Below are 20,237 nucleotides of genomic sequence, written 5' to 3' on the forward strand. Positions count from 1 at the left end.
TGTAGTCCATCACAGGAGTGATCTTGGAGCAGTGGCTACTTTACAACACACACAGGGACCATGGGGAACAAAAAGTAGTCACCCTCCAGAAGGAAGGAGGACAGTGTCAGCACCAAGTCAGATGACTTGAGGATCTACAGCCGAGTGACACACAAATAAGATATGTTTGTTAAATCCTAAACATACATTCAAGTATCTTAACTATTAGCTCCTGAGTTTGATGTCACTTTCAGTTTTCTGTAAACAGCATCTGCTGCTATCTCTGCTTAATATAACAAATGTTATGAGGCCAGATCAGCTTTAAATACATCTTCCCTAGAAAAGTGCAGGCCTAAAATGAAGAACACAGTTAATGACACATAGACAGGGCACATTAGTACCCCATTCTTAAACCTGAATGGTGAAAAGGCCACCATTAGCTGGAGATTAAATATGAGCCTGGAACAACACAAAAGGCCAATGACAGCACATGTGAGGATTGCAATCTTAATTCACCGTTATGTATACAAGAGTTAACAATGAGTAAAGCCTTTATATTCAGGCTACGTAAGAACTGCAGTCACGGTTCCGTGTTAAATTTAACAAAATAACAGAAATTGAACATTATTAGACATTTATTATGCCCAAGCATGCTCCTGATATTTGAGGGCACACGTACAGCAGGAAAAGACATGCATGCACCATATATATCGTTTTATCTATAAGTGCTTACAGCAGAGCCATCATAGATCGACAACATTTCTGTCACTTCTACAAGTGGTGTCAAAATACGTTCTATCCACCGTAACAACAATATATATTGTGAAAGCATATCTACATTAAGTGTGCGTGTACCACCAATATGAGAATAGCAAGAAAAAACCCCACACACAAAACAAAAAGTCTTACAAGAATCACACACATGCGCTTACTGGGAGCTGTGGAAAAGAAACTAGGGCTTTTGCCACAAAACAGCTAAATAAAAATGCAAAAAAATACCATAAAAAAAAAAAAAAAAAAAAAGTAGTAGAGAAGTTCTCCAGCCTCTATGGAGGAAAGAAAAAATATCCAATCTTGATTTTCAGATCCTGGGGGGGTATAAACTTATTGAACGGCATCCCAGCATTGAATCCTATAGTTCAATCCCTGAAAATGAAAGGTAAAATTTGGAGGCTTTGGCCCCAAGTTTTTCAGTCTGTCCTGTAATGTGGTAATAATCCATTTGCTTGGTTGAAGTCCTTTATGTTCCACACGCGTGTGTGCAGGAGAAAGTCTGTTCTGTAATCCTGAAAAAAAAAAAAAAAAAAAAAAAAAAAAGATACAGGAAGTCATGAGAACTACAAACTAAATCGGAAATTGTTTTGAAATGCGTAATATTTTGCTTTTAATAAAACGGTTACGCTCTTTACTAACTGCCCTTCAAGCAAACCTTTGAAGTCAATGGCACCGCAGCCACGCCCCTTCATCCACGGCACCCGAACGCGTGGCACATTAGTGCCTGCGTTCAGGTCCAATGCAATCTGCAAAAAAACGCTGTGCCCTAGACAGCAGTGACACCCACGGCTGCCTGAATACCTGAACAGTGCCTGCATCTGTTACTGACACCTACACTGGATTTTCATTCACTTCCAATGTCTGAGCGGAGTGGCTGGGCAGCAAAAGGAAGGGAAGCATGTACTACTGGGAAGGGCTATTTCAAAGGGAACCTGTGGCATTGCCCTGTAGAGGCAAAAGCACAGGCTGCCTTTAACCCCTTCACCACTGGAGATGTACACTGTACTTCATCATGAAGTGCCCAAATGATTGCTCATGTACACTGTACATGAGCAGCTATTCAGGGTTTTGAAATGCCGGTAACCACTGAAAATCTGCGGTTATCGTGGATGCCTCATCCATTAATGAAAAAAAAAACTATCCATTAATAGTTAAGCTTTTGTAAAAGCTTCTTTCTTTCATCAATGAAAGAAAGAAGCTTTTACAAATACCGGGGAACCGGCATTTGACAGGTGAAAAAGCAGAACATGACTTACTGCTTTTGCCATTTCACTTTTGACAGCTCTATAGACCTGGGCAAGTCCTGATGTTTATAGGCTTTTGTTACATTATTCAGCCAGCAATAAGAAACAATGTATTTTTGTTGAAATGTATCAAACTTCTGATAGTCTGAGGATGATCAGAAGCCTAGTGAGATCTAATCCTGTCATAATATTTGTAGTTTTAGGCTGAGAAGTACAGACACATTTCTGAAATCCTAGAGATATACGAGGCGTTTCCAAATCAAGGACAAATAAATTAATTTATTTTAATGCATTCTTTAGATGTGCTATTTAAAAAAAAAAAAAACACTGGGGAAAAAAACTTACGTTTTTCCTCTTTTTTTATGTTCTTCATACTAAGTGAGGCGTTAGGGCTATATATATATTTATATCACATATTTGTACCTATCTGTCCTCTAAAAAAACCACAATATAATGTGTGTGTGTGCGCCCTTATTAAGAAAGTATATTACCAACCTGGAAGAACCACACAGCAAAAATTTAAAAAGTGCGTCGGTCATTAAACAGAAACTGAGAAAGGTCAGTCATGAAGGGGTTAAGATGCACCTATTTCTTGAATATAGGCTCTATCTAGACACAAGACAGCAGATTTGCTACCACTGGCAATACAGAGGTTATTTTTTTAACATTTGGTTTATTCAATTTGTTAAGCCCCTTGTTACTGAAAACAGTATCTTATTTACAAACACTCAGCGATCACTGAATGTTTGTACTCGCTCTCCATCCTGACTCGCTGTCACAGGAGGCTGAGCGAGCTGTGTGGGGAGGAGAGCTCGATTTGACAGTTGACCACTTCCCCACACCGCAGGCCGGCCTCCTGTGACAGCGCTGGCTGTCTCCACCCACACACCGCTTTCCTGATCTTTGACAGGAGGCTGAGTGGTGCGGGGAGGAGAGATGGCCATTCACAGAGCTCTCCTGCCCCGCAGCGCTCGGCCACCTGTGACAGTTTATCTCCTCCCTGCTGGGACACAGAGCAGTGCCCAGCGGGGAGAAGAGAAAGCAGGGATGCGCCGCTATACCGGCTGAAAAATTGCACTTTCACCCCCAAAGTGCCATTTCCGGCCGATGTGTTTCGTCGGCCGATATATCAGTGCATCCCTAGTCTGTGTAGCAGCCTTTGCAAGCTTCTCTCTGAATTTGCTAGTGGTGGGAAACAATCTGTCTTAATAGAAAGACCAGGGACAGACAGCTTCACTTCATTAACATACAATTCTTCTAGCTCTTAAAAAAAAAAATGTTTAAATCTAGTTTACAACTCATAAATGAGATCTGCCAGCACAGTACAGACAGGGTTCATTATGTAAAGTGTATACACAGCTTACCTTAACCATGGCGTGGTATTCTAATTTTTAACTACCTAAAAATGAAAGAGAAGAATAAGTAGAGAAAAGTCATAAGATTAGCAATTCTATCATTACTTCCCTGCTGAAGAACACTCACTAGATGTAATGTCATCTTGCACAGTCACATTACCAATGATAATGAGCCGACATAGGAATTGTCAAGATTTGTAAGTAGCTCAGTTTTTAAAAGGTTTCTCTTCAGACCAGCTCGGCTCAACTCCTACTTGCCATTAAATAATCATTTCCAGTCATTTACATTTTTGGTAGATGCTAGACAGCTAAACCAGACAGTAGGACAATTTATTCTCTCTCAGGAACTCCGCAGATTTGTCAGCAGTGCGCCGATGCCTGGGTCATGAAGCGTCAGGCACCGGGCAGAACGTTTTTTCCTACATTAAACTGTGGGCAAGCAGGGCTTAATGTAGAGCAGGCGCTCGTTTCGTACAAGTTATCTGGGCGGTTGTACAGTCTGCTTATTCCCCTGCCCCACCTTCCCGCTGTGGTTTTCGAGGTCCCCCATTCTCTGGGGAGCTGGGACCTTGGCAAATGACTTCAGGTTGGAGCGCAGGGAGTAGACCAGAGAATGTCTGTTCTCCAATCTGCTCTGTGTGATCAGTGAGACGGGAGTGCTGTCTCAGCTATCACAAGCCAGGCTGCACAGGAGACCAAGCACAATGCTGTGCTCTATATTCTGTATTGGAGGGCACACTCCATAAAGAGAACCTGTCACTTCAAACACCATCACATTGGGGCTTGTTATCCCCTGTGTGATCCCAATAAAGTAAAAAAAAAAAAGGGATAAAATAAAAAAATGTAAAAATCAACCAAAATGTTTTGGAGCACAAGTAGATTTTCATGGGTGCCAAGTAGATTGGCCCCCCATTTCAGTCCTTGGACTATTTTTTTATTTCCACACCCCTGGACCCGTGCTCTACTTTCTAGGTCTGTGCACCTTCTGTGGGCCATATAAGAGGTCCCAGGAGGACAGAAATAGGAACTATGGCTGTGACATCACCACCCCAATCAGAGAACACCTAGTATTGATTGAGAAAACTACTAGGTAGCCTCTCAATGGCCTTGATACTCAGCGAGTGACCACTTTACAGCACAGGGCTCAACTCAACATAGTAGCGGTATCAAGACCTGGAAGAGGCTGTAAGCTGTGGCTTATTCAGTGTATTACATACAGGATCCCTGTGGGCCATACCAAGGATTACATTATTAAAGATTGAGTTCTGCTGTAAAGAACAGTAGAAGCTGTTTTATCATCACCAATTTAAACTTAGTATGGAGTTTTCTTAATAGGCAGAGAGGGGATAAGGGTTCCTCCTCTCCCCCCAGTCCGTCCGCCCCCCCTCCCTCCTCTACATCTACAGGCACTGCCTGCTGTCTATCAGCATGGGAGGACCTGATTGAGAACTTTCTCCTTCAGGTCCCTCCCCTGCTGATTGACAGCAGAAAGTGGGCTGATGAAATAGCCAGCCTGCTATTGGCTATTGCAATTTGAAATATCCAATAGCAGGCTGGCTATTGCTCCCAGCAATAGAGTAAAAATAAAAAATAAAAATTATATTAAACAACAAAATAAAGTTTCATAAAACTAAAATTAAAAATAGAAAACATTTAAAAGGTTTTTTTAATTATAATATTGGCTTAATTATACAATTTGCATTATTTTAAATCCTTGAAACTAATTAAAATGTCTAATATAATACATACAATTATTAAAAAGATATCTATATATCTATTTTTACCAATTGTATGTATATAAATGAAAAGGTGGGAAAAGTCGTTTTCAGCTTGACAGATTTTGCTGCAGGAGGTGCGTTGCAGTGCCATTCATTTCAATGGATCCCAAATGCACCTCCCATCCGCAGTGTGATCGTCCGCACTGGAACGCGCTGTACTGCAATGCCCCGTGTTCCAGTGCTATATCAAAAAATGTGCGTACTGTTTATTCAAAAGTAAACTTTATGTCTGTAGTGCTGCATTCGTGTATTTTATTTTAAATCACTGTATTAATTTTTTTATTTTATCTGATTAATCGAATGAATCGGCTAACTAATCGATTATGAAAATAAAAGTTACCTGCAGCCCTACTCCAAGCCAATTGATCCGTTACCTACACTGGCACGGTCATGGCTACACTGACCACTAATGTTAGAGGACACCACAAGTTCACTGCATTTCTTTCTGGTATTTATCTACTTTCAAGATTATTACTGCACATGTTGTAAAAAATTAGATCTCTCTATGACGAGAGGACGGCGGAGGACGCCGGAGCCCGACGAGCAGCTTCCCGGCCGGCCGTTGTAATTACACGGCCGGCCGGGACTGTCATGTAAATTGGCTATTTACATGACAGGTCCTCTGTCTTAACATAAATTGCAAGGCTATTACCCGGTCATGCTGACTGGTGAGACACCCTAACAATTGTCAAGATAGATAGATATCTATAGATACACACACATATATACAAATAATAATAAATATACATGTATGTATGTATGTATGTATGTATGTATGTATGTATGTATGTATGTATATATATATATATAATATATATATCATATGCTAGGTGTGCCAAATGTATTATATTTGATATGTTTTACAATTCAGTGATCATACAGGGGTTCCCCCAGACATTATTTCAAGGGTTCTGCTGGGTTAAAGGCGAAGAAAGGCTGGCCTACGTAATTGAGCGCTATAAACAAGCTTCAGCACAGCAGATAATGGATGTGTCTAGCAACCATGTGAAAGACTTGGAGCTCTACCTGCTGGCTGGAGAAAAAAAAAATGCAAAATTTACATATGCAATATTTAAACTTTATCAAATTGAATGTTCTTTTTTTACTTGCCAATAATAAATTCCGACAATATTTAAAACTACTATACACAAAATTACCTTCACAGCAAAAATAAAGTTAATTTTTTTTAAAAAGAAGAAACTCTGAAAATGGCAAAAAAAATAAAAGCGTATGAATGCAGATTAGCAAATTTGGGCTTCCTGTGGATTTCTCAGTATGTTCCCCAGCTACTTTGCAGGTATAGCAACAAAATCTGGGATTCTCCATCACTTCTTAGTATGAGCTTGCAAGCTGCACAGACCAGAGCTCATAGGATTTCCATGCTTCCAGTTAAGTATGTCATTATGCTTCTTAATTTGCATAAAGGGGCCGAGACCATCACTGCAGGAAACAATGTGGCCCAGTTCTGTCCTGTGTTCTCCCTTCTCATATAATAGATGACTGCCTTAAAAGGCGAACTATGGGGTCAGTGTTTTTCCCAATAGTTCTCCTTAGGGTAACGGGAGGACACAAACTAGCGTCCTCCCGTTACCCTAAGCTCAATATACCGCGAGCTACAGCTCGCGGTATACCGAGACGCCGCAGCGGATCCCGACCTGGACGTCGGGATCCGCCCAGCTGCGTGAATGACAGCTGGCTCTGCCTATCTAGAGGCAGAGCCAGCTGTACCCGCCCCCTCCCCCGTCCGTTCTGCCAGTCAGCGCTGGCAGATCAGAGCGGGGAATCCAGCCCCTCCCCCTGTCACGGCAGAGAGCCGTGACAGGATCGAGAGGTAAGCGAACCCGGTATGCAGAGATCTGCTTCATCAGCTTCTCTCCAGCCTCTGAAGCTGGAGAGTGACACTGAATGCAAAAGTGATACATCACTTGCTGCATTCGGGGACTGGAAAGGAGATTAGAGGGAGATCGTGTACCGATCTCCCTTTGATCTCCTGTCACAGAGCAGCCGTGCCGGTCCCGGCTGCACCGAGCACAGCGGATCTCGGGACCGGCAACAGCAGTGACAGCTGCTGCCAATACAAGCGATTGGGCGTCTCCAGAGACGCCCGATCGCTTGAGTGTAAAGCTCCCGGGCTGGCCGGGAAGCTACGCGTCCGGCTCCGGCGTCCTCTCGTAACAGACTAAAGGATTTTTCAAGCCCCGCTAATAAGAGAACCTCCCTCAGGCAGAAGTAATATCACCTCCCAATAGTGCTGATGAACAAACTCTGCAAGATGGTATATGGCTAATACATAATATAGACAAATGGAAAAGACAATACTAATTTGCAAGTGTGCACACATGCACAAGTTTTATACTTGCAATTTCAGAGTATTTGCATAAAAAAAAAAATGTTTTTTGTTTAAATTTAAAGCAGGAGGAAAAGCAATACGTGTGCAGGTAAGCCTGCACACGTATGATCATTTCAGACTCAATATTTCTCACATATGTCCAGTCATAGCTGGCTCTCTTTAAAAGTGAGACCATCAGCCATAATAAAGAAAATGAGGCCTAAAAAAAAAGAAAACAAATGCAGCCACCACTTCTAAGGATTGATGAATATATTGCAATTTAAATTTCATCAGTGCTGATACTAAGCATTTTCAAGAGAACTCATGAAAAAGCCCCAATACTAAAGCACAGATACCGGCGGTTTCAGTTTTTAAACCGATGCTGGCACTCTAAATAGACACCGTGCTTCACAGGAAGACTGCCAAGGTCGCCCAGCAAGGCCCTGACTCAAGTAGGCTGTGCAGGTTCTATGGTGGGCGGAAAACCTGAGACCACCACCTAAGATTCTCCGCTGGAGATATCGAGCCAGCACCCTGGAGCAGTACAGAGTGTGTCGCTTCATATTATGCATGGATGGATAATGCATTGTTGGGATTTGTAGTCCTCTATAGCTGGTTGCCATTCTGCTTTGTTGTATAATGTATTGCTGTGATTTGTGGTCTAAAGCTGGCGATATTCAGCATGGTTGTAGAATGTATTGCTGAGATTTGTAGTCCCTCTACAGCAGGGGTGCCCACAAGGTCGATCGCGATCTACCAGTCGATCGCGTAGAGATCACTGGTAGATCGCCATGTCCTCTCCTCCCGCCGCTTCTCTGGATCCCCGCTGCTCTCCCCAGCGGGGATCCGAGAAGAAGTGAAGGAACCAGCGGCGGGGGAGGGCGGAGGACGGAGCCGCTGTCACTAACTAATGCAGAGCAGTGAGGAGAGAGAGAGAGACGCTCTGCCAGGATCTGACAGCCGGCGCCTCTCTCTCCCCTCACTGCTCGTCCGTTCTGTCACAGCGGCTCTGCCCCCCTGCGGCTCGTGGTATCCCACCGCTGCATCTGCCCGGGAGAGCAGGGGGGATCCAGAGAAGTTGCAGCCCCCCTGTGCGTGGACGAGCGGCAGAGGATCGGTACATGTCAGTAGTATGTACCAATCCTCTGTGCAGGACAAACACTGGAGCGATCGGCTGATCACTCCAGTGTTTGTAAATAACTGGGGACACATAGTACTATGTGTCCCCAGTTATAAATGAATGAACAGGATGTGATTTACATCACCTCCTCTTCATTCATAAGTTTCTCAATGGGGAGGAGCTCTCTGTACAGAGGCTTGATAGTAAAATATTTTCTTAATGAATGGGAAGCCTCTGTGCAGGACTTTGTGTCCTCAATTTCTTTTTCTATTTTAAAAAGGGAAATATCAGGGGGCTTTTTAGACTTTTTAGGACACCCCATGTGCAACGTCGGCCACACGAGCACCACGTGAGGACAGGACGCCGGGACCTGTAATGTACTGGAATGCACTGGAATGTAAGCCGGCCGACTCCCTGCGTTCAGGTGCGGGAGGGGGTGTGGAGCGGTATTGAAGTCAATGGCATCGCCCACAGTGCGATCGCCCGCACTCGGAACGCAGGCACATTAGTGCCTGCATTTAGGTCCAGTGCGATCGGCAAAAATAGTGCTCGCAGCATTTTTGCGGATCGCACTGGACTGGAACACAGGCACTAATGCAGGCGATCGCACTGTGGGCGAGGGGCCTGCCTGCGCAGCCTATGCCCCCTCCCGCCCCTGAATGCAGGTATTTTTTCGTTGGTAGATCTCAATGAGCTCGTCATTTGAAAAGTAGATCTCCAGACGAAAAATAGTGGGCGCCCCTGCTCTACAGCTTGGAGTCAGTGGTAGAACTACCAGGGGCGCAGCCCACAATAGAACCTGCACAGCCCACCTGACAGCTTAGCATAGCTGGAGCACAGGCAAGAAGAGCAGTTTAACCACTAGCGGGATCATGTAAATACACGTCATCCGCTTAAAGTGATTATACCAAGAATACGGCTACTGCTGTACAGCTGTCGGATCGTTTGTACTGAGCAGTGCTTCCAGCCACTGATCTCTTCTGATAACTGGACCCGGAAGTGATGTGCATTACATCACTTCCAGTGTCACTGTGCACATTCTTTGGCTCTTGGAGCCAGGAGAAGCCGATCTCGGTTTCATCAGTTTTCTTTGGGGTCCCTAGGTGACATTGGGGGTCTGAAAGACCCCTGATGTCTGTTTAAAGAGCACCCGTCACAAAATATTTGCTATCACATAGGGGGCTTGTTAGTCCAGTATGTGATAGCAATAAAAGTTGTGTAAGGGGAAAAGAAAATGTCCCCGCCCCCCGCACATATATAGTCGATGCGCCCATGTGCAAACACAAAAGTTGCGCCACACGTTATATATCGCCCCGAACGTCGGAGTGAGAGCAATAATTTTAGGGCCATCAGTCACTGTTAACACTAATCTGATGAGCAGTAAAAGCTTTGAAAACATCACCTATTGGCTATTATATTCTGTTTCGGTGCACTAAATTTAATTTTAGTGTATTTTATCCTAAAAATACCGGTTTGATAAACAATTTGTGCAAATACCGTATGACAAAAAATTGCAACTAGCATTTCTATTATTCTACAGGGCCTCTGCTTTCAGAAAATATATCATTGTTTGGGGATTTTAAGCGGTTTTCTAGCCAAAATTTTTTTATCATGTGTGTGCAAATGCAAGAAATTGCCTGGACAGGAAGTGGTTAACAGCTTCCCGGCCGGCCGTGGTGATTAAACGGTCGGCAGCTGCTTCGATGTAACAGGCCATCTAAAGACGGCCTGTTAGCACCGGCCTCTCGTACGCGCCGCACACAAGCGGGAAACTGTCAAAATGTTTCAACAAGCAATAATGCCTGTTTACATACAAGCGATCCGGCGGCTATAGAGCTGCTGGTAGGTGCACCCCCCCCTCCGCTGGTCCCGAGCCCGGGACCAGCACGGTGGCTCTGACAGGGGATCAGAGGGAGATTAGCACACATTGTCCCTCCGATCTCTTCTCCAGTGTTAGAATGCAGAAGTGATGAATATTACATCACTTCGGCATTCTGCTGTCATGCTTTGGCTTCAGAAGCTGGAGAGAAGCAGATGTGTGCTTCATCAGCGTCTTTGGGGTATCTAGCCGACATTAGGGGTCCTAAAGACTCCATAAAGAGGACCTGTCACATCCTCTTTGCATCACATAGGGAGCTTCTTAGCCCCGTGTGATAAGAAAAAAAAAAAAAAAGGGAGGTTTTAAAGTTCCCATCCCCACAAACACACGCACAAACATGCCTCGGGTTTGTATACATGCAAAAACGAGGATTGCAACCATTACACCGCAATTTACGTATCGCCGCGAACGTCGGAGTGGGAGCAATAATTCTAGGGCAATCAATCACTGATAACACTAAACTGATGAGCGGTAAAAGCTTTGAAAGCATCGCCCATGATACATTTTGGGTATGATAGTTTTTTGCCATATCGCAGGTGCGGCCAATTTTAAGATTTGACGTGTTTGGCATCAATTTACCCGTCTTTTATATTTTACCAAAAAACTGGGTAATACAATTTTAACAATGTTTTTAAAAAAATATCACACACACCCAAGCCCTCGTTCACACCTGAACGTTTTGTAGCACGTTCTACGCTCTACAAAACGCTCAAAAATATAAATCCCATTGCATTCAATGGTCTGGTTCCCACCTTGGCGTATTTCCGCCCGTCCCTAACGCCTACAAAACGGCCCACGCCTGAAAAGGTACATGTACTACATTCGGCCGTTTTGTTGCGCGTTTCCATTGGGATACAGCCAAGTAGCCTTCGGAAAAGCGCGTTTGTCACGCGACTTTTTACCGCGAATCGCGGTGACAGACGCGCATATGCAATACGCCTAGGTGTGAACGAGACCTAAATTTATGATATTTCCTTTATATAGTAAAATTAAAAAAACCCTAGTGGTGATTAAATGCCACCAAATGAAAAGCTGTTATCTGCCCCCCAAAAAATGGTATAAAATTCATTTCAGTACAGTGTTGCATGACGGAATAAAGGTCAGTCAAATTACCGCAGCGCTGAATACTGAAAAATGGCTGCCTGGCCAGGAAGAGGGTGTAAACACTTGGTCTTTAAGTGGTTAAAGAAGAACACTGGACTCAGATAAGTGTGGACCGCCACAAAATAAAACCCACACAAAAGGTTTAATATCACTAACTGACTCAGTACAAATAGATTTGAGGGCTTTAAAAATAACATTATAAGGGGTGCAGCAATGCATTTGAATCCAAACCCAATGTAAATCGTTTCCATTTTTCCTATATGTAATTAAACATTGCATGCACCTTCACAACAAAGCGCAAGCACAGAAAGGTCACAAGCTTTAGTAGGAAATAGAATAGTACCTTCTTGATACTGTCTTCCTCCTCTTGCCTCTTCTCGTAATGTGAAAAGTCATCAAATATGGAAGTGGTATGTTTGTAGCTGGCTATGATTCGAAGAACCTGGCGAGCCTTTTCCAAAGGAACCTCTTGAGTGTCTCGAGAGTTGGTAACAGGCTTATTCTCATTGTTCTCTAATCTGATGTGACGTAACTGCCCATTGGGCACATCTTTAACAAAGACCCAACGTACATCAAAACGTCCCTTCCATTTGTCCTGAGACCACACACCTGCACAGGTGTTATAGTCTACAGCTGATTTCATTTCTGCCACACCACAGAAGTGACCACTACCATTAACACTGAAAAGCAAGTACACTGGACCTTTGCCATTAAGAGAACGATAAGCTGCATCCAGGCGTTTGTTGCCATGCTCAGTGGAGCACCACACGTTGTATTTGATGGAACGATGTATGTCATCTTCCGAGTAGCTTTTAACAATAAACACACGTCCAAATTTTGGGTTGCAGTCAAAATCCTTGGGGTTATAGTTATTGAGTGAACGCAGTTTCTCAAGAACAGGATGAGGATCCGATGAAGTATGCGAGGCCTGGTTTTGCTCTGACCCTCGATTACGCGGGGCTGACCAACGTGCAGGAGGATGTGAAGCTGAAGTCACTATAGGCTGCTGTGCCACTGGAGGTGATGGTGGTTGGCAGCTATTGGAAGGTGCTTTATTATCCCAAGTTCCAATCTCCATGTTGTGCTTCACAGGTGGAGGAACAGTCTTTCCAATACTCTGCTTGGCAGGCTTACTGGCAATATCTGCCCATGATGCTTGCTTTGGAGGAGCAATGGTTGCAGGGGGAAGGTTGTTTACACCTGTTTTAATACCATTTCCTTCTGCCAGTTTTAATGCCCCCATGCTCTGCTCTAGACTGCCAACTGCTTTGCCACCACCAAAACTGGTTTGCTCATCCAAAACGGCTCCTCCCAAAGTGCTTGGAGCATATGCATAGCTACTACCGTAACCAGAACTAGGAGCAGATGCGCCAGGAGAGTTTCCTCCACTACCCCAGGCTGAAAAGTCCATGCTACTAGGAAAAAAGTTAAATCCAGGTTGCCCCAAAAAAGGTGCATTGCTTAACGGTCCAAACATGGCATCTGGCAAAAAGTGCGGCTCACTGCTGCCCAACTGTCCATAAGAGGCAAGAAAAGGCATAGTTGGTGGCGGGTCCCCTCCAGTAGACCAGGCGGCATCACTTAGAGAGTAAGAGAATCCAATGGCTGGACCATAATAACTAGGAAGGTATGAGTCGGACAGGGCAGTGTAGCCATTATTCTAGAGTAAAAACAGAAGAAAAATGTTAAGAAAAACAGCAAATGTACATATTTAAAAAACACCACACAACCTTGTAAAAAAAAAAAAAAGTGACGGGATTCATTGCCGAAGGTCATCATAAACATGCCTTCAATAAATATCTTATTTTTTATGAGCCAATCTGTACATTTTCTTGAAACAGTTAGATCTTGCTGCAGAAAGAAAAGTTAAAAAAAAAAAAAATCGCAAGGATATGCTAAGTTAATACCTTCCTGACAACTAAAATAGATGACTAAGCAAACATAAAAAGGTAAATGCTAAAGAAAAAAAAAAAAATCAGAGTAAGGCTGGGCACACACCTTACAACCATCGCAAGACTTTTGTCTTGCGATGGTTGTAAGGTACTTAAAAAAAAACGTACGATCTGCCTATGTTGCATAGGCAGATCGTACTTGCGATGATCACAAGCCACGCCCCCTGAGGGGTGGGCTCCCGATGACTGCAATGCCAAACGGGCAGTGTGCGCTTGTGCACACCGCCCCGTATGGCTGTTATCGTACGGACATGCCACAAACCCGCCGAACATCGTACGATGCTCGGCGGGTTTTCGAACATGTCCGTAAGTTTAAAGTCGTGCGACCTTACAGTAGTAGAGGTCGCACGGCTTCCACACACCTTACGATAATCGTGGGAAATCCCGCGATCGTACGATTATCGTAAGGTGTGTGGGGACCCTTAGAAGACTTACCGGTAACTATTTTCAGGACAGCACATAAGCACCTCCTCCCACAGGAACAGGAAATGTATTACCAAATCTTAAAAGGAAGTCCTTCTGCTGAACTGGTCAGTATTAGATGAGAAGCAAAAAGGACTCAATTTGAATACAAAAGGAAACAAAAGTACAGACTTCAAGGGTGGGAACTTTGCTGTCCTGGAAAGACTCCTAGTAACAGGTTACTGGAAAGTCAAATTCTGATTTTCCAAAATAGTCTTTCCAGGACAGCACACGAGAGGATTAGCGAGAACTGACTAGACTTTGGGAGGGACAAAAAGTTCCGATAATTTTCCTTCCCACCGGGCTGACCCTGGAAACTACAGACATGGCGGACCAGACATATGAAAAGGAAAGATTGAGACCAACTACAAGGCAAGTCAGTGTCAAAAAACAAAAACAAAAACAAAAACAAATAGTCTGTGATTAACTTTGTATGAAGATATACAGGACTGACTTGGTAGCGAAATACATTTTATAAACAAAAAAAAAAGACCAAAGCCTAGTGAGCTTGTGGTCCACCATGGACACACACAAGCCCCATTGGAAATAAGGGAACTTATTGAACCATCAGACTGGATTCTTAAATACAACCTGCCAAGAACAAATTGTGCTTATGGGGGGGATTATGCACAATTCTTGCATTCTCTTCTCAATGAAGGCTTGATTTGCAGCTGAAAATGTAAAGTTTCATCATAGCCTGAAAGTAAAGTACTGACAAAAGTTAGGTGAAGGTATTGAGGAATATTATACTTTGAGCTTAGCTCCCCCCTTTAGGTAGGAATACCAGCCACCCTGCTACAACCTAGTGTCATGGTGGTGCAACTATCAACCCAAGTCACCATACCCCCGCGACAGCTAGAAGGACCAAGAGGTGGGGAGCTGGGCCTACCAAGAACATAACTACTGTACTCCAGCAAAAGCTACATCTACAGCTGTAGGCAACTATGGTGGTACTGATGAGGATCAAGTCTACAAAGACCTCAAGTATGCTAGTAGTAAATCAGTATTGGTAGTATCAACCCGAGCATATACTAAAATAAAAAAATACTTCCAAAAAAAAAAAAAAGGGACATGTACAAGGACTACAGCATAAGTAAGCAAACCGTGAAGTGTATATCAACTGGTTATACTACTGTACCAAAATATGTGTTGTAATGCAAAGGACAAAGACACTACATAAAAAGCCATAAACTCTGCAATATAGACTTTCCATAACAGCTATATAGGAAGTCATTTTGGTACAGGATCGATGCAACCAGAAGTGCTAAATTACAATGCATGTCATGTAAAAGGTCTTCTTGTTGAAACACTAACTGGCTGCACCCAAGTGCTGCTGCATAAGCAGAAGTTGCATTCATGTCGAAAATCTCTGAAACAGACTTACACCATACTTGTAAAAAGTCAAGAAAGGAGGTTTATCAATGTAGCGTAAAGTAGATACCACCAAGATTCTATAAGAAGACCACATGACATGTAAAGTGCCTAATGCTGCAAAATTAACTAGTTGCTGAAAACCAGTTATACAAATGTCTGCAACATGATATCAAAAATCGACAATGTGGGAAGTCATGTAGAATTAAACCTGTGGTAGCAAATGAACAACAAAAGTGTGCATGAGGCAAACGCTAGACATGTAAAGGGTTAAGTTCTCATATAAATAGGCTGTGAAAAGTTCACTGTTGCAACAAACTGGCTGCAATACTGCAAAAAAAAAAAAAATAAGCACTGAATTGCAAGACATAACCCATGCCCGTGTAAACCTCTTGTGACATTTATGAAGATCTACATCCAAACAAATACTCCGCAGGAACCACTGTAGACAAAACACTATGCAGAAAAAAAAGTACATTTGCAGGCTGAGTAATAAATCAGTTATTCTACAGATAGTTATACAACTGCACAAAGTATGAACTCAGGAAATATTACAAATACTGAGATTCATAACTACATCACAAAACAATGGTGCTTTAACCATAAAGACCCCCACGGCTACATCAACACAATTAAATGCCATGTCCGAGAGGAAAAAAACCCCACTTCTGCTGTGGATTCTTACCCAAAAATACTACCAAGTGAGGACCAATCTCCAAAGAGCTGCCTCATTTACTGGGGACAAAAGATCCACCATAACTCGCACATGGTAGGTGACTGAAAAGTGAAACTTAAAACCTACAGGTTAGGTACTGGTAGAACATTTAAAAAGTGCCTGGGATACAATGATCAGAGAAAAGTTGGCTCAGAGATTTGACAAAACACATAGGTGACCAGCTGCCAATATAATGTATGTAAAAAAACATACTGCAGAAAAAACATTAGGCCAGAGTCCTTTTATCGAAGCCCGTGGACGTGCATCAAAACTTCCCCCTGTGAACAAAAAAAGTGCAACCGTGAAATCACAGCACACAAAAACGTGCACAAGGGTGCAAGGTCCTTCCAAAGAAAGGACCTACTTTCCCGACCCCCCGGGGCGCAAGGCTCCTGACAGGGGTTGAGACTGTTGGCCCACCAACCCGAAGGCCGGTGGCCCCATTTCCTTCGGGGACCTGCCGGAGCAGGTCCCTCACAGTACTAGGCAGGGGGATCTCCCGAAGAGAAACCCCCCTCCTGGGTGGGTGGAGACAGAGAACCCCATAGGAGGCACAGAATCTCCTCCCAGCATCAGGAATAGGCCCCGAAGAAACCTGCACCTTCAGCATCTGTGGGTCAAAATTTAAAATAAAAAAGTGCCAAACGTGGATAGAGTGCTTAAATAAATCTAAAGTGCCAGTGCACCACGCTGACAGGCCTTAGGGGCCGGAGTGCAAAAATATTGCCCCAGACTAGCCATAAGGCCTGTCTTGGAGGCGAAGTGCAGAAAATTGCAATGTGGTGTGTGACCAAGTGCTAAAGTGAGTCCTGTGGGGTCCCATACCCATGTGACTTTCTGAGCACCCCTGGGACGCCACCCCCAGGGGGCACAACACCACAGGCTTCTGCCGCCCCTGAACCCTCTGGCCAGACCCTGTGGTTCTCCGCTCACATCAGGAGGTAGTGCCGGCGGGGGGGGGTCCTCCCACTGTCTAGGGTCTACCCGATCATCAGGGCCTGACGCAACTAGCAGTGGACCGAACCGTCCTCCGACACCCACCATTACATCAGAGGGTACTAGAATGTTCTCCCATCGGGTGGCAACATCCTCTCCCCTCCAACCACTGATAAGAACAGATATTACACTTGATCATAGCCAAAAGGCCGAGAAGCGATTAGGCCAGAGTCCTGGTGTAGTCCCATTCTACCAAGAAGATGGGAATACAGACTCAAACCCTTACCAACCAAAATGCGTCTGAGCTGTAGCATACTAACCGCTTAGTCAATGGTGATCATCAACTGTAATATAGCCCACACCTGAAGCAAACCTAAAAATGTAGGGCTTAAGTGCCTCAGAGGTATGCACGCCTTATGCATGAAGGAAACAGATATGTGCAAGAGCTGTAGACGCACCATAAGAGACAGCCTTCCACTCCCATGACACCATATGGCAAGGAAATTTGCATGTAGTTTCACCTAGCCACTGAAATATATCCATGTATGTGGCCTACATGGCTTCAATCCAAGAGAGATAAGGCCATTGCAGTCCAGCCAAAAAATCCTCACTATGGGGTGTGAAAGTGCTGTAAACTCTGGGTTGCACCAATAGCCTGAAGGTTGTAACCAGTGCAGTCAGTAAGGACCAACACCTGTAAGGGAGACACACCCAGGCAGCAGTTAAATGATACAATGAAATGGATCAATCGAGTCTTAGAGCATATTGTGGACTGGGAAGAAGAAAAAAAAAAAATCATGACACCTCGCTAAGGTTGAATACCTGCAATCATACAGCGAGACAAAGACACTTTCTTGTGTAGAATGTCAAGAGTCTTATATATAATCCTTAAGAGATTGTTCATATCTTCCAAGGAAGTAAGCCTTGAAGATAAAAAAAAGTTTCCTCATCCTGCGTTTTCCCTTAGCTGATCCTTATGCTCACTGATAGGGTGGCAATTCTCCTCTCCACATACTTCACTAAAAGAGGTATTCTGTGAAGAAAGCACAAAAATGGGGTCGGCTCTGCGGTATAAAGTTAGAGAGCAAAGCTCATTCTAGGGACCAGAGGAGGGTTTTTAAAAAAAAATGTGTTTACTTAGCTTAAGCCTAAAAAAAGAAAACAAAAAAGCAAAGGCCAGCTCCATAGGTCATTACCCATTAACAACAGCATTCCAGGTCAGTAATTCAAAGTATTGAATTCTTTGATCAACACAAGAACCAGGGAACTAGTATTTTAGAATAATAGTAAGTGGTGGCAGACTACATCCAATCTCAGTCCAGGCTTCCTTTTATAAGTCTATTTACATCAATCACCTGACTAGTACATTAACACACTGCATGTACAGAGGAAAAAACTGGGTATCAAAAACCAAAGAACCTTTGGAGACTCTTCAGTATGCAAACTGGCTCTTTGGCAGCTGACACGGTTTTCTAGCACTGCAAAATTGACATCAGGGTGTTAAAATTATATTACTTCTGTAAAAATCAGTTCTAGTTTTATACTGTACATTCAGCAAAAAAAAGTTACTTTTGTGTACTCTCTTTGGAAAACAGGAAAAGTCTATTTACTTTCATCTGTCACAGATTTGAAAAATAGACTGAGAAACCAGAACAAAAACTCTGCAAATTCAAATATCCACAATTGGCAGCAGCAAATAATCAAGGATTCATTTCAGTTTAATAATGCTTAAAATGACAGCCAAGTCAGACTGTACAGTATTAACGACATGTTCATGCTAGTTATAGAGCCAATATTAAACAAATATTTCAATATATACTGACGGCTTTAAAAACACTTTTCTGACAGAAAGCATTCTGCCTCCAGTCTCAGCCACCTGCAGAGGCAACTCCTTTAGGAGGTGTCACCCACTCCAATACAACTTTAGCCACGATTCTTAAAGCAGAATTTCAGCCTCACCAGTTCTGTCCCATTTGCATTTGGAGCTTTGTAGAAAAACTGTGCCGCTGTGTCTCCAATTTTTCATTGAAGGGCATTAAAGCAGGCACAATTCCTGTCTGAAATGAAATATGTAAAATCTGCGCTTATGGATTAGGATATATATATCCATCTATCTATCAAATATCTGTATATATAAATAAAGCTGCCGCACATTTCCTGTCTGCAGAAACCCGGGTTTTTCGCAGGTGTCAATCACAGCTGATGCATCCTGCTGTGCAAATAACTTCCATAGAGCCAGTTTCATCTGGATGAGGAGATACTGCACAGCCCAACCCCTCTGCACACGGAATCCTAGGACTCAGGAACCACAGCTAACACCATGTACTATGAGTTGTGTTGCTCTGTGTGTATAAATGCAGTGTTGGTGCTCAGTGAGTCAAACTGACTTGCTGTATTAGGTGATGCCTGCTGTATTATGCACCTATACAAAGCAAGAGTACAGAAGAGGAGCTGGGACTAGTGTCTTATGCTGTGCAATCTGAACTGCAAACAGATATAAGTCACAGCATTTGGCTTATGGTCTTCCACTTTTCACATTCATGCAAACCTGTGTATAGTAGTTTAGCTATGCATTATGTCTGCTAAATGTCAATCATTGTGCAGTAGACATTACTGCAGCGGTGTGCTCCACCTGGCTCCTCTCAGAGGCCAGTGCAGAGCAAGATGAAAAGACCAAATATTTGACCCCTTTATTCAGGTAGAAACTTCAGATACATGTTAAAATAAAAGGGAAGGAAGTCACACAGCAAAGAAGCAAAAAAGTGATTACCTGTCGTTCCTGTGTATGTAGATATGGTTCAAATTCATCATCATTAACGCCATCTTTCTGGTGGACACTCCCATTTTGTACTGAAAACACATACAGCAGGTAGTAAAAAAAAAAAATTATCACACCATCTTTACAGTGTACATAAACCTCTTCTGCTAGGAAGTTGCCGACAATACTGTAGGACTGTGTGCAGCTATATCTGTCCCTACGGTCTTATACATCTTAGAAACATAAATCACACGCAGCGTATCAAAATCTCTTCAGACACCATATAAATCTGGTGATGGTCTCTCTTTAAGATCGGAAAAAACGCTGGAACAGAAACCACGATGGAAAGGTTTACTTTAAAAGGTCAGCCACTGCAGCATTGAATACTTACCTTCTCTTCACTCCATGTAATGGCTGAGTGGAGTGGAGTGAAGGGAAGTGAAGGTAAGAACCCCCCCCCCCCCCCCCCCCCCCCCCCCCC

At 43.4% G+C, this 20,237-nt stretch overlaps 1 protein-coding gene across 1 annotated transcript in view; it reads right to left on the minus strand.

Annotated features, from left to right (window-relative positions):
- Nucleotides 1–349: 349 nt before the first annotated feature.
- Nucleotides 350–20,237, minus strand: part of YTHDF2 (YTH N6-methyladenosine RNA binding protein 2) — a 24,794-nt gene continuing 4,906 nt past the window's right edge. Inside the window, exons 3-6 of the mRNA XM_018555988.1 lie at nucleotides 19,769–19,848; nucleotides 11,906–13,222; nucleotides 3,362–3,396; nucleotides 350–1,265 (exon numbers count right to left, since the gene is read on the minus strand). Of these exons, the coding sequence (XP_018411490.1) occupies nucleotides 3,382–3,396; nucleotides 11,906–13,222; nucleotides 19,769–19,848 (1,412 nt within the window). The 3' untranslated portion in view covers nucleotides 350–1,265; nucleotides 3,362–3,381. The remainder of the gene's footprint in view (nucleotides 1,266–3,361; nucleotides 3,397–11,905; nucleotides 13,223–19,768; nucleotides 19,849–20,237) is intronic.

Source organism: Nanorana parkeri, unplaced genomic scaffold (genome assembly GCF_000935625.1).
Source record: "Nanorana parkeri isolate BGI_ZX_2015 unplaced genomic scaffold, ASM93562v1 scaffold220, whole genome shotgun sequence".
Lineage (NCBI taxonomy): Eukaryota > Metazoa > Chordata > Amphibia > Anura > Dicroglossidae > Nanorana > Nanorana parkeri.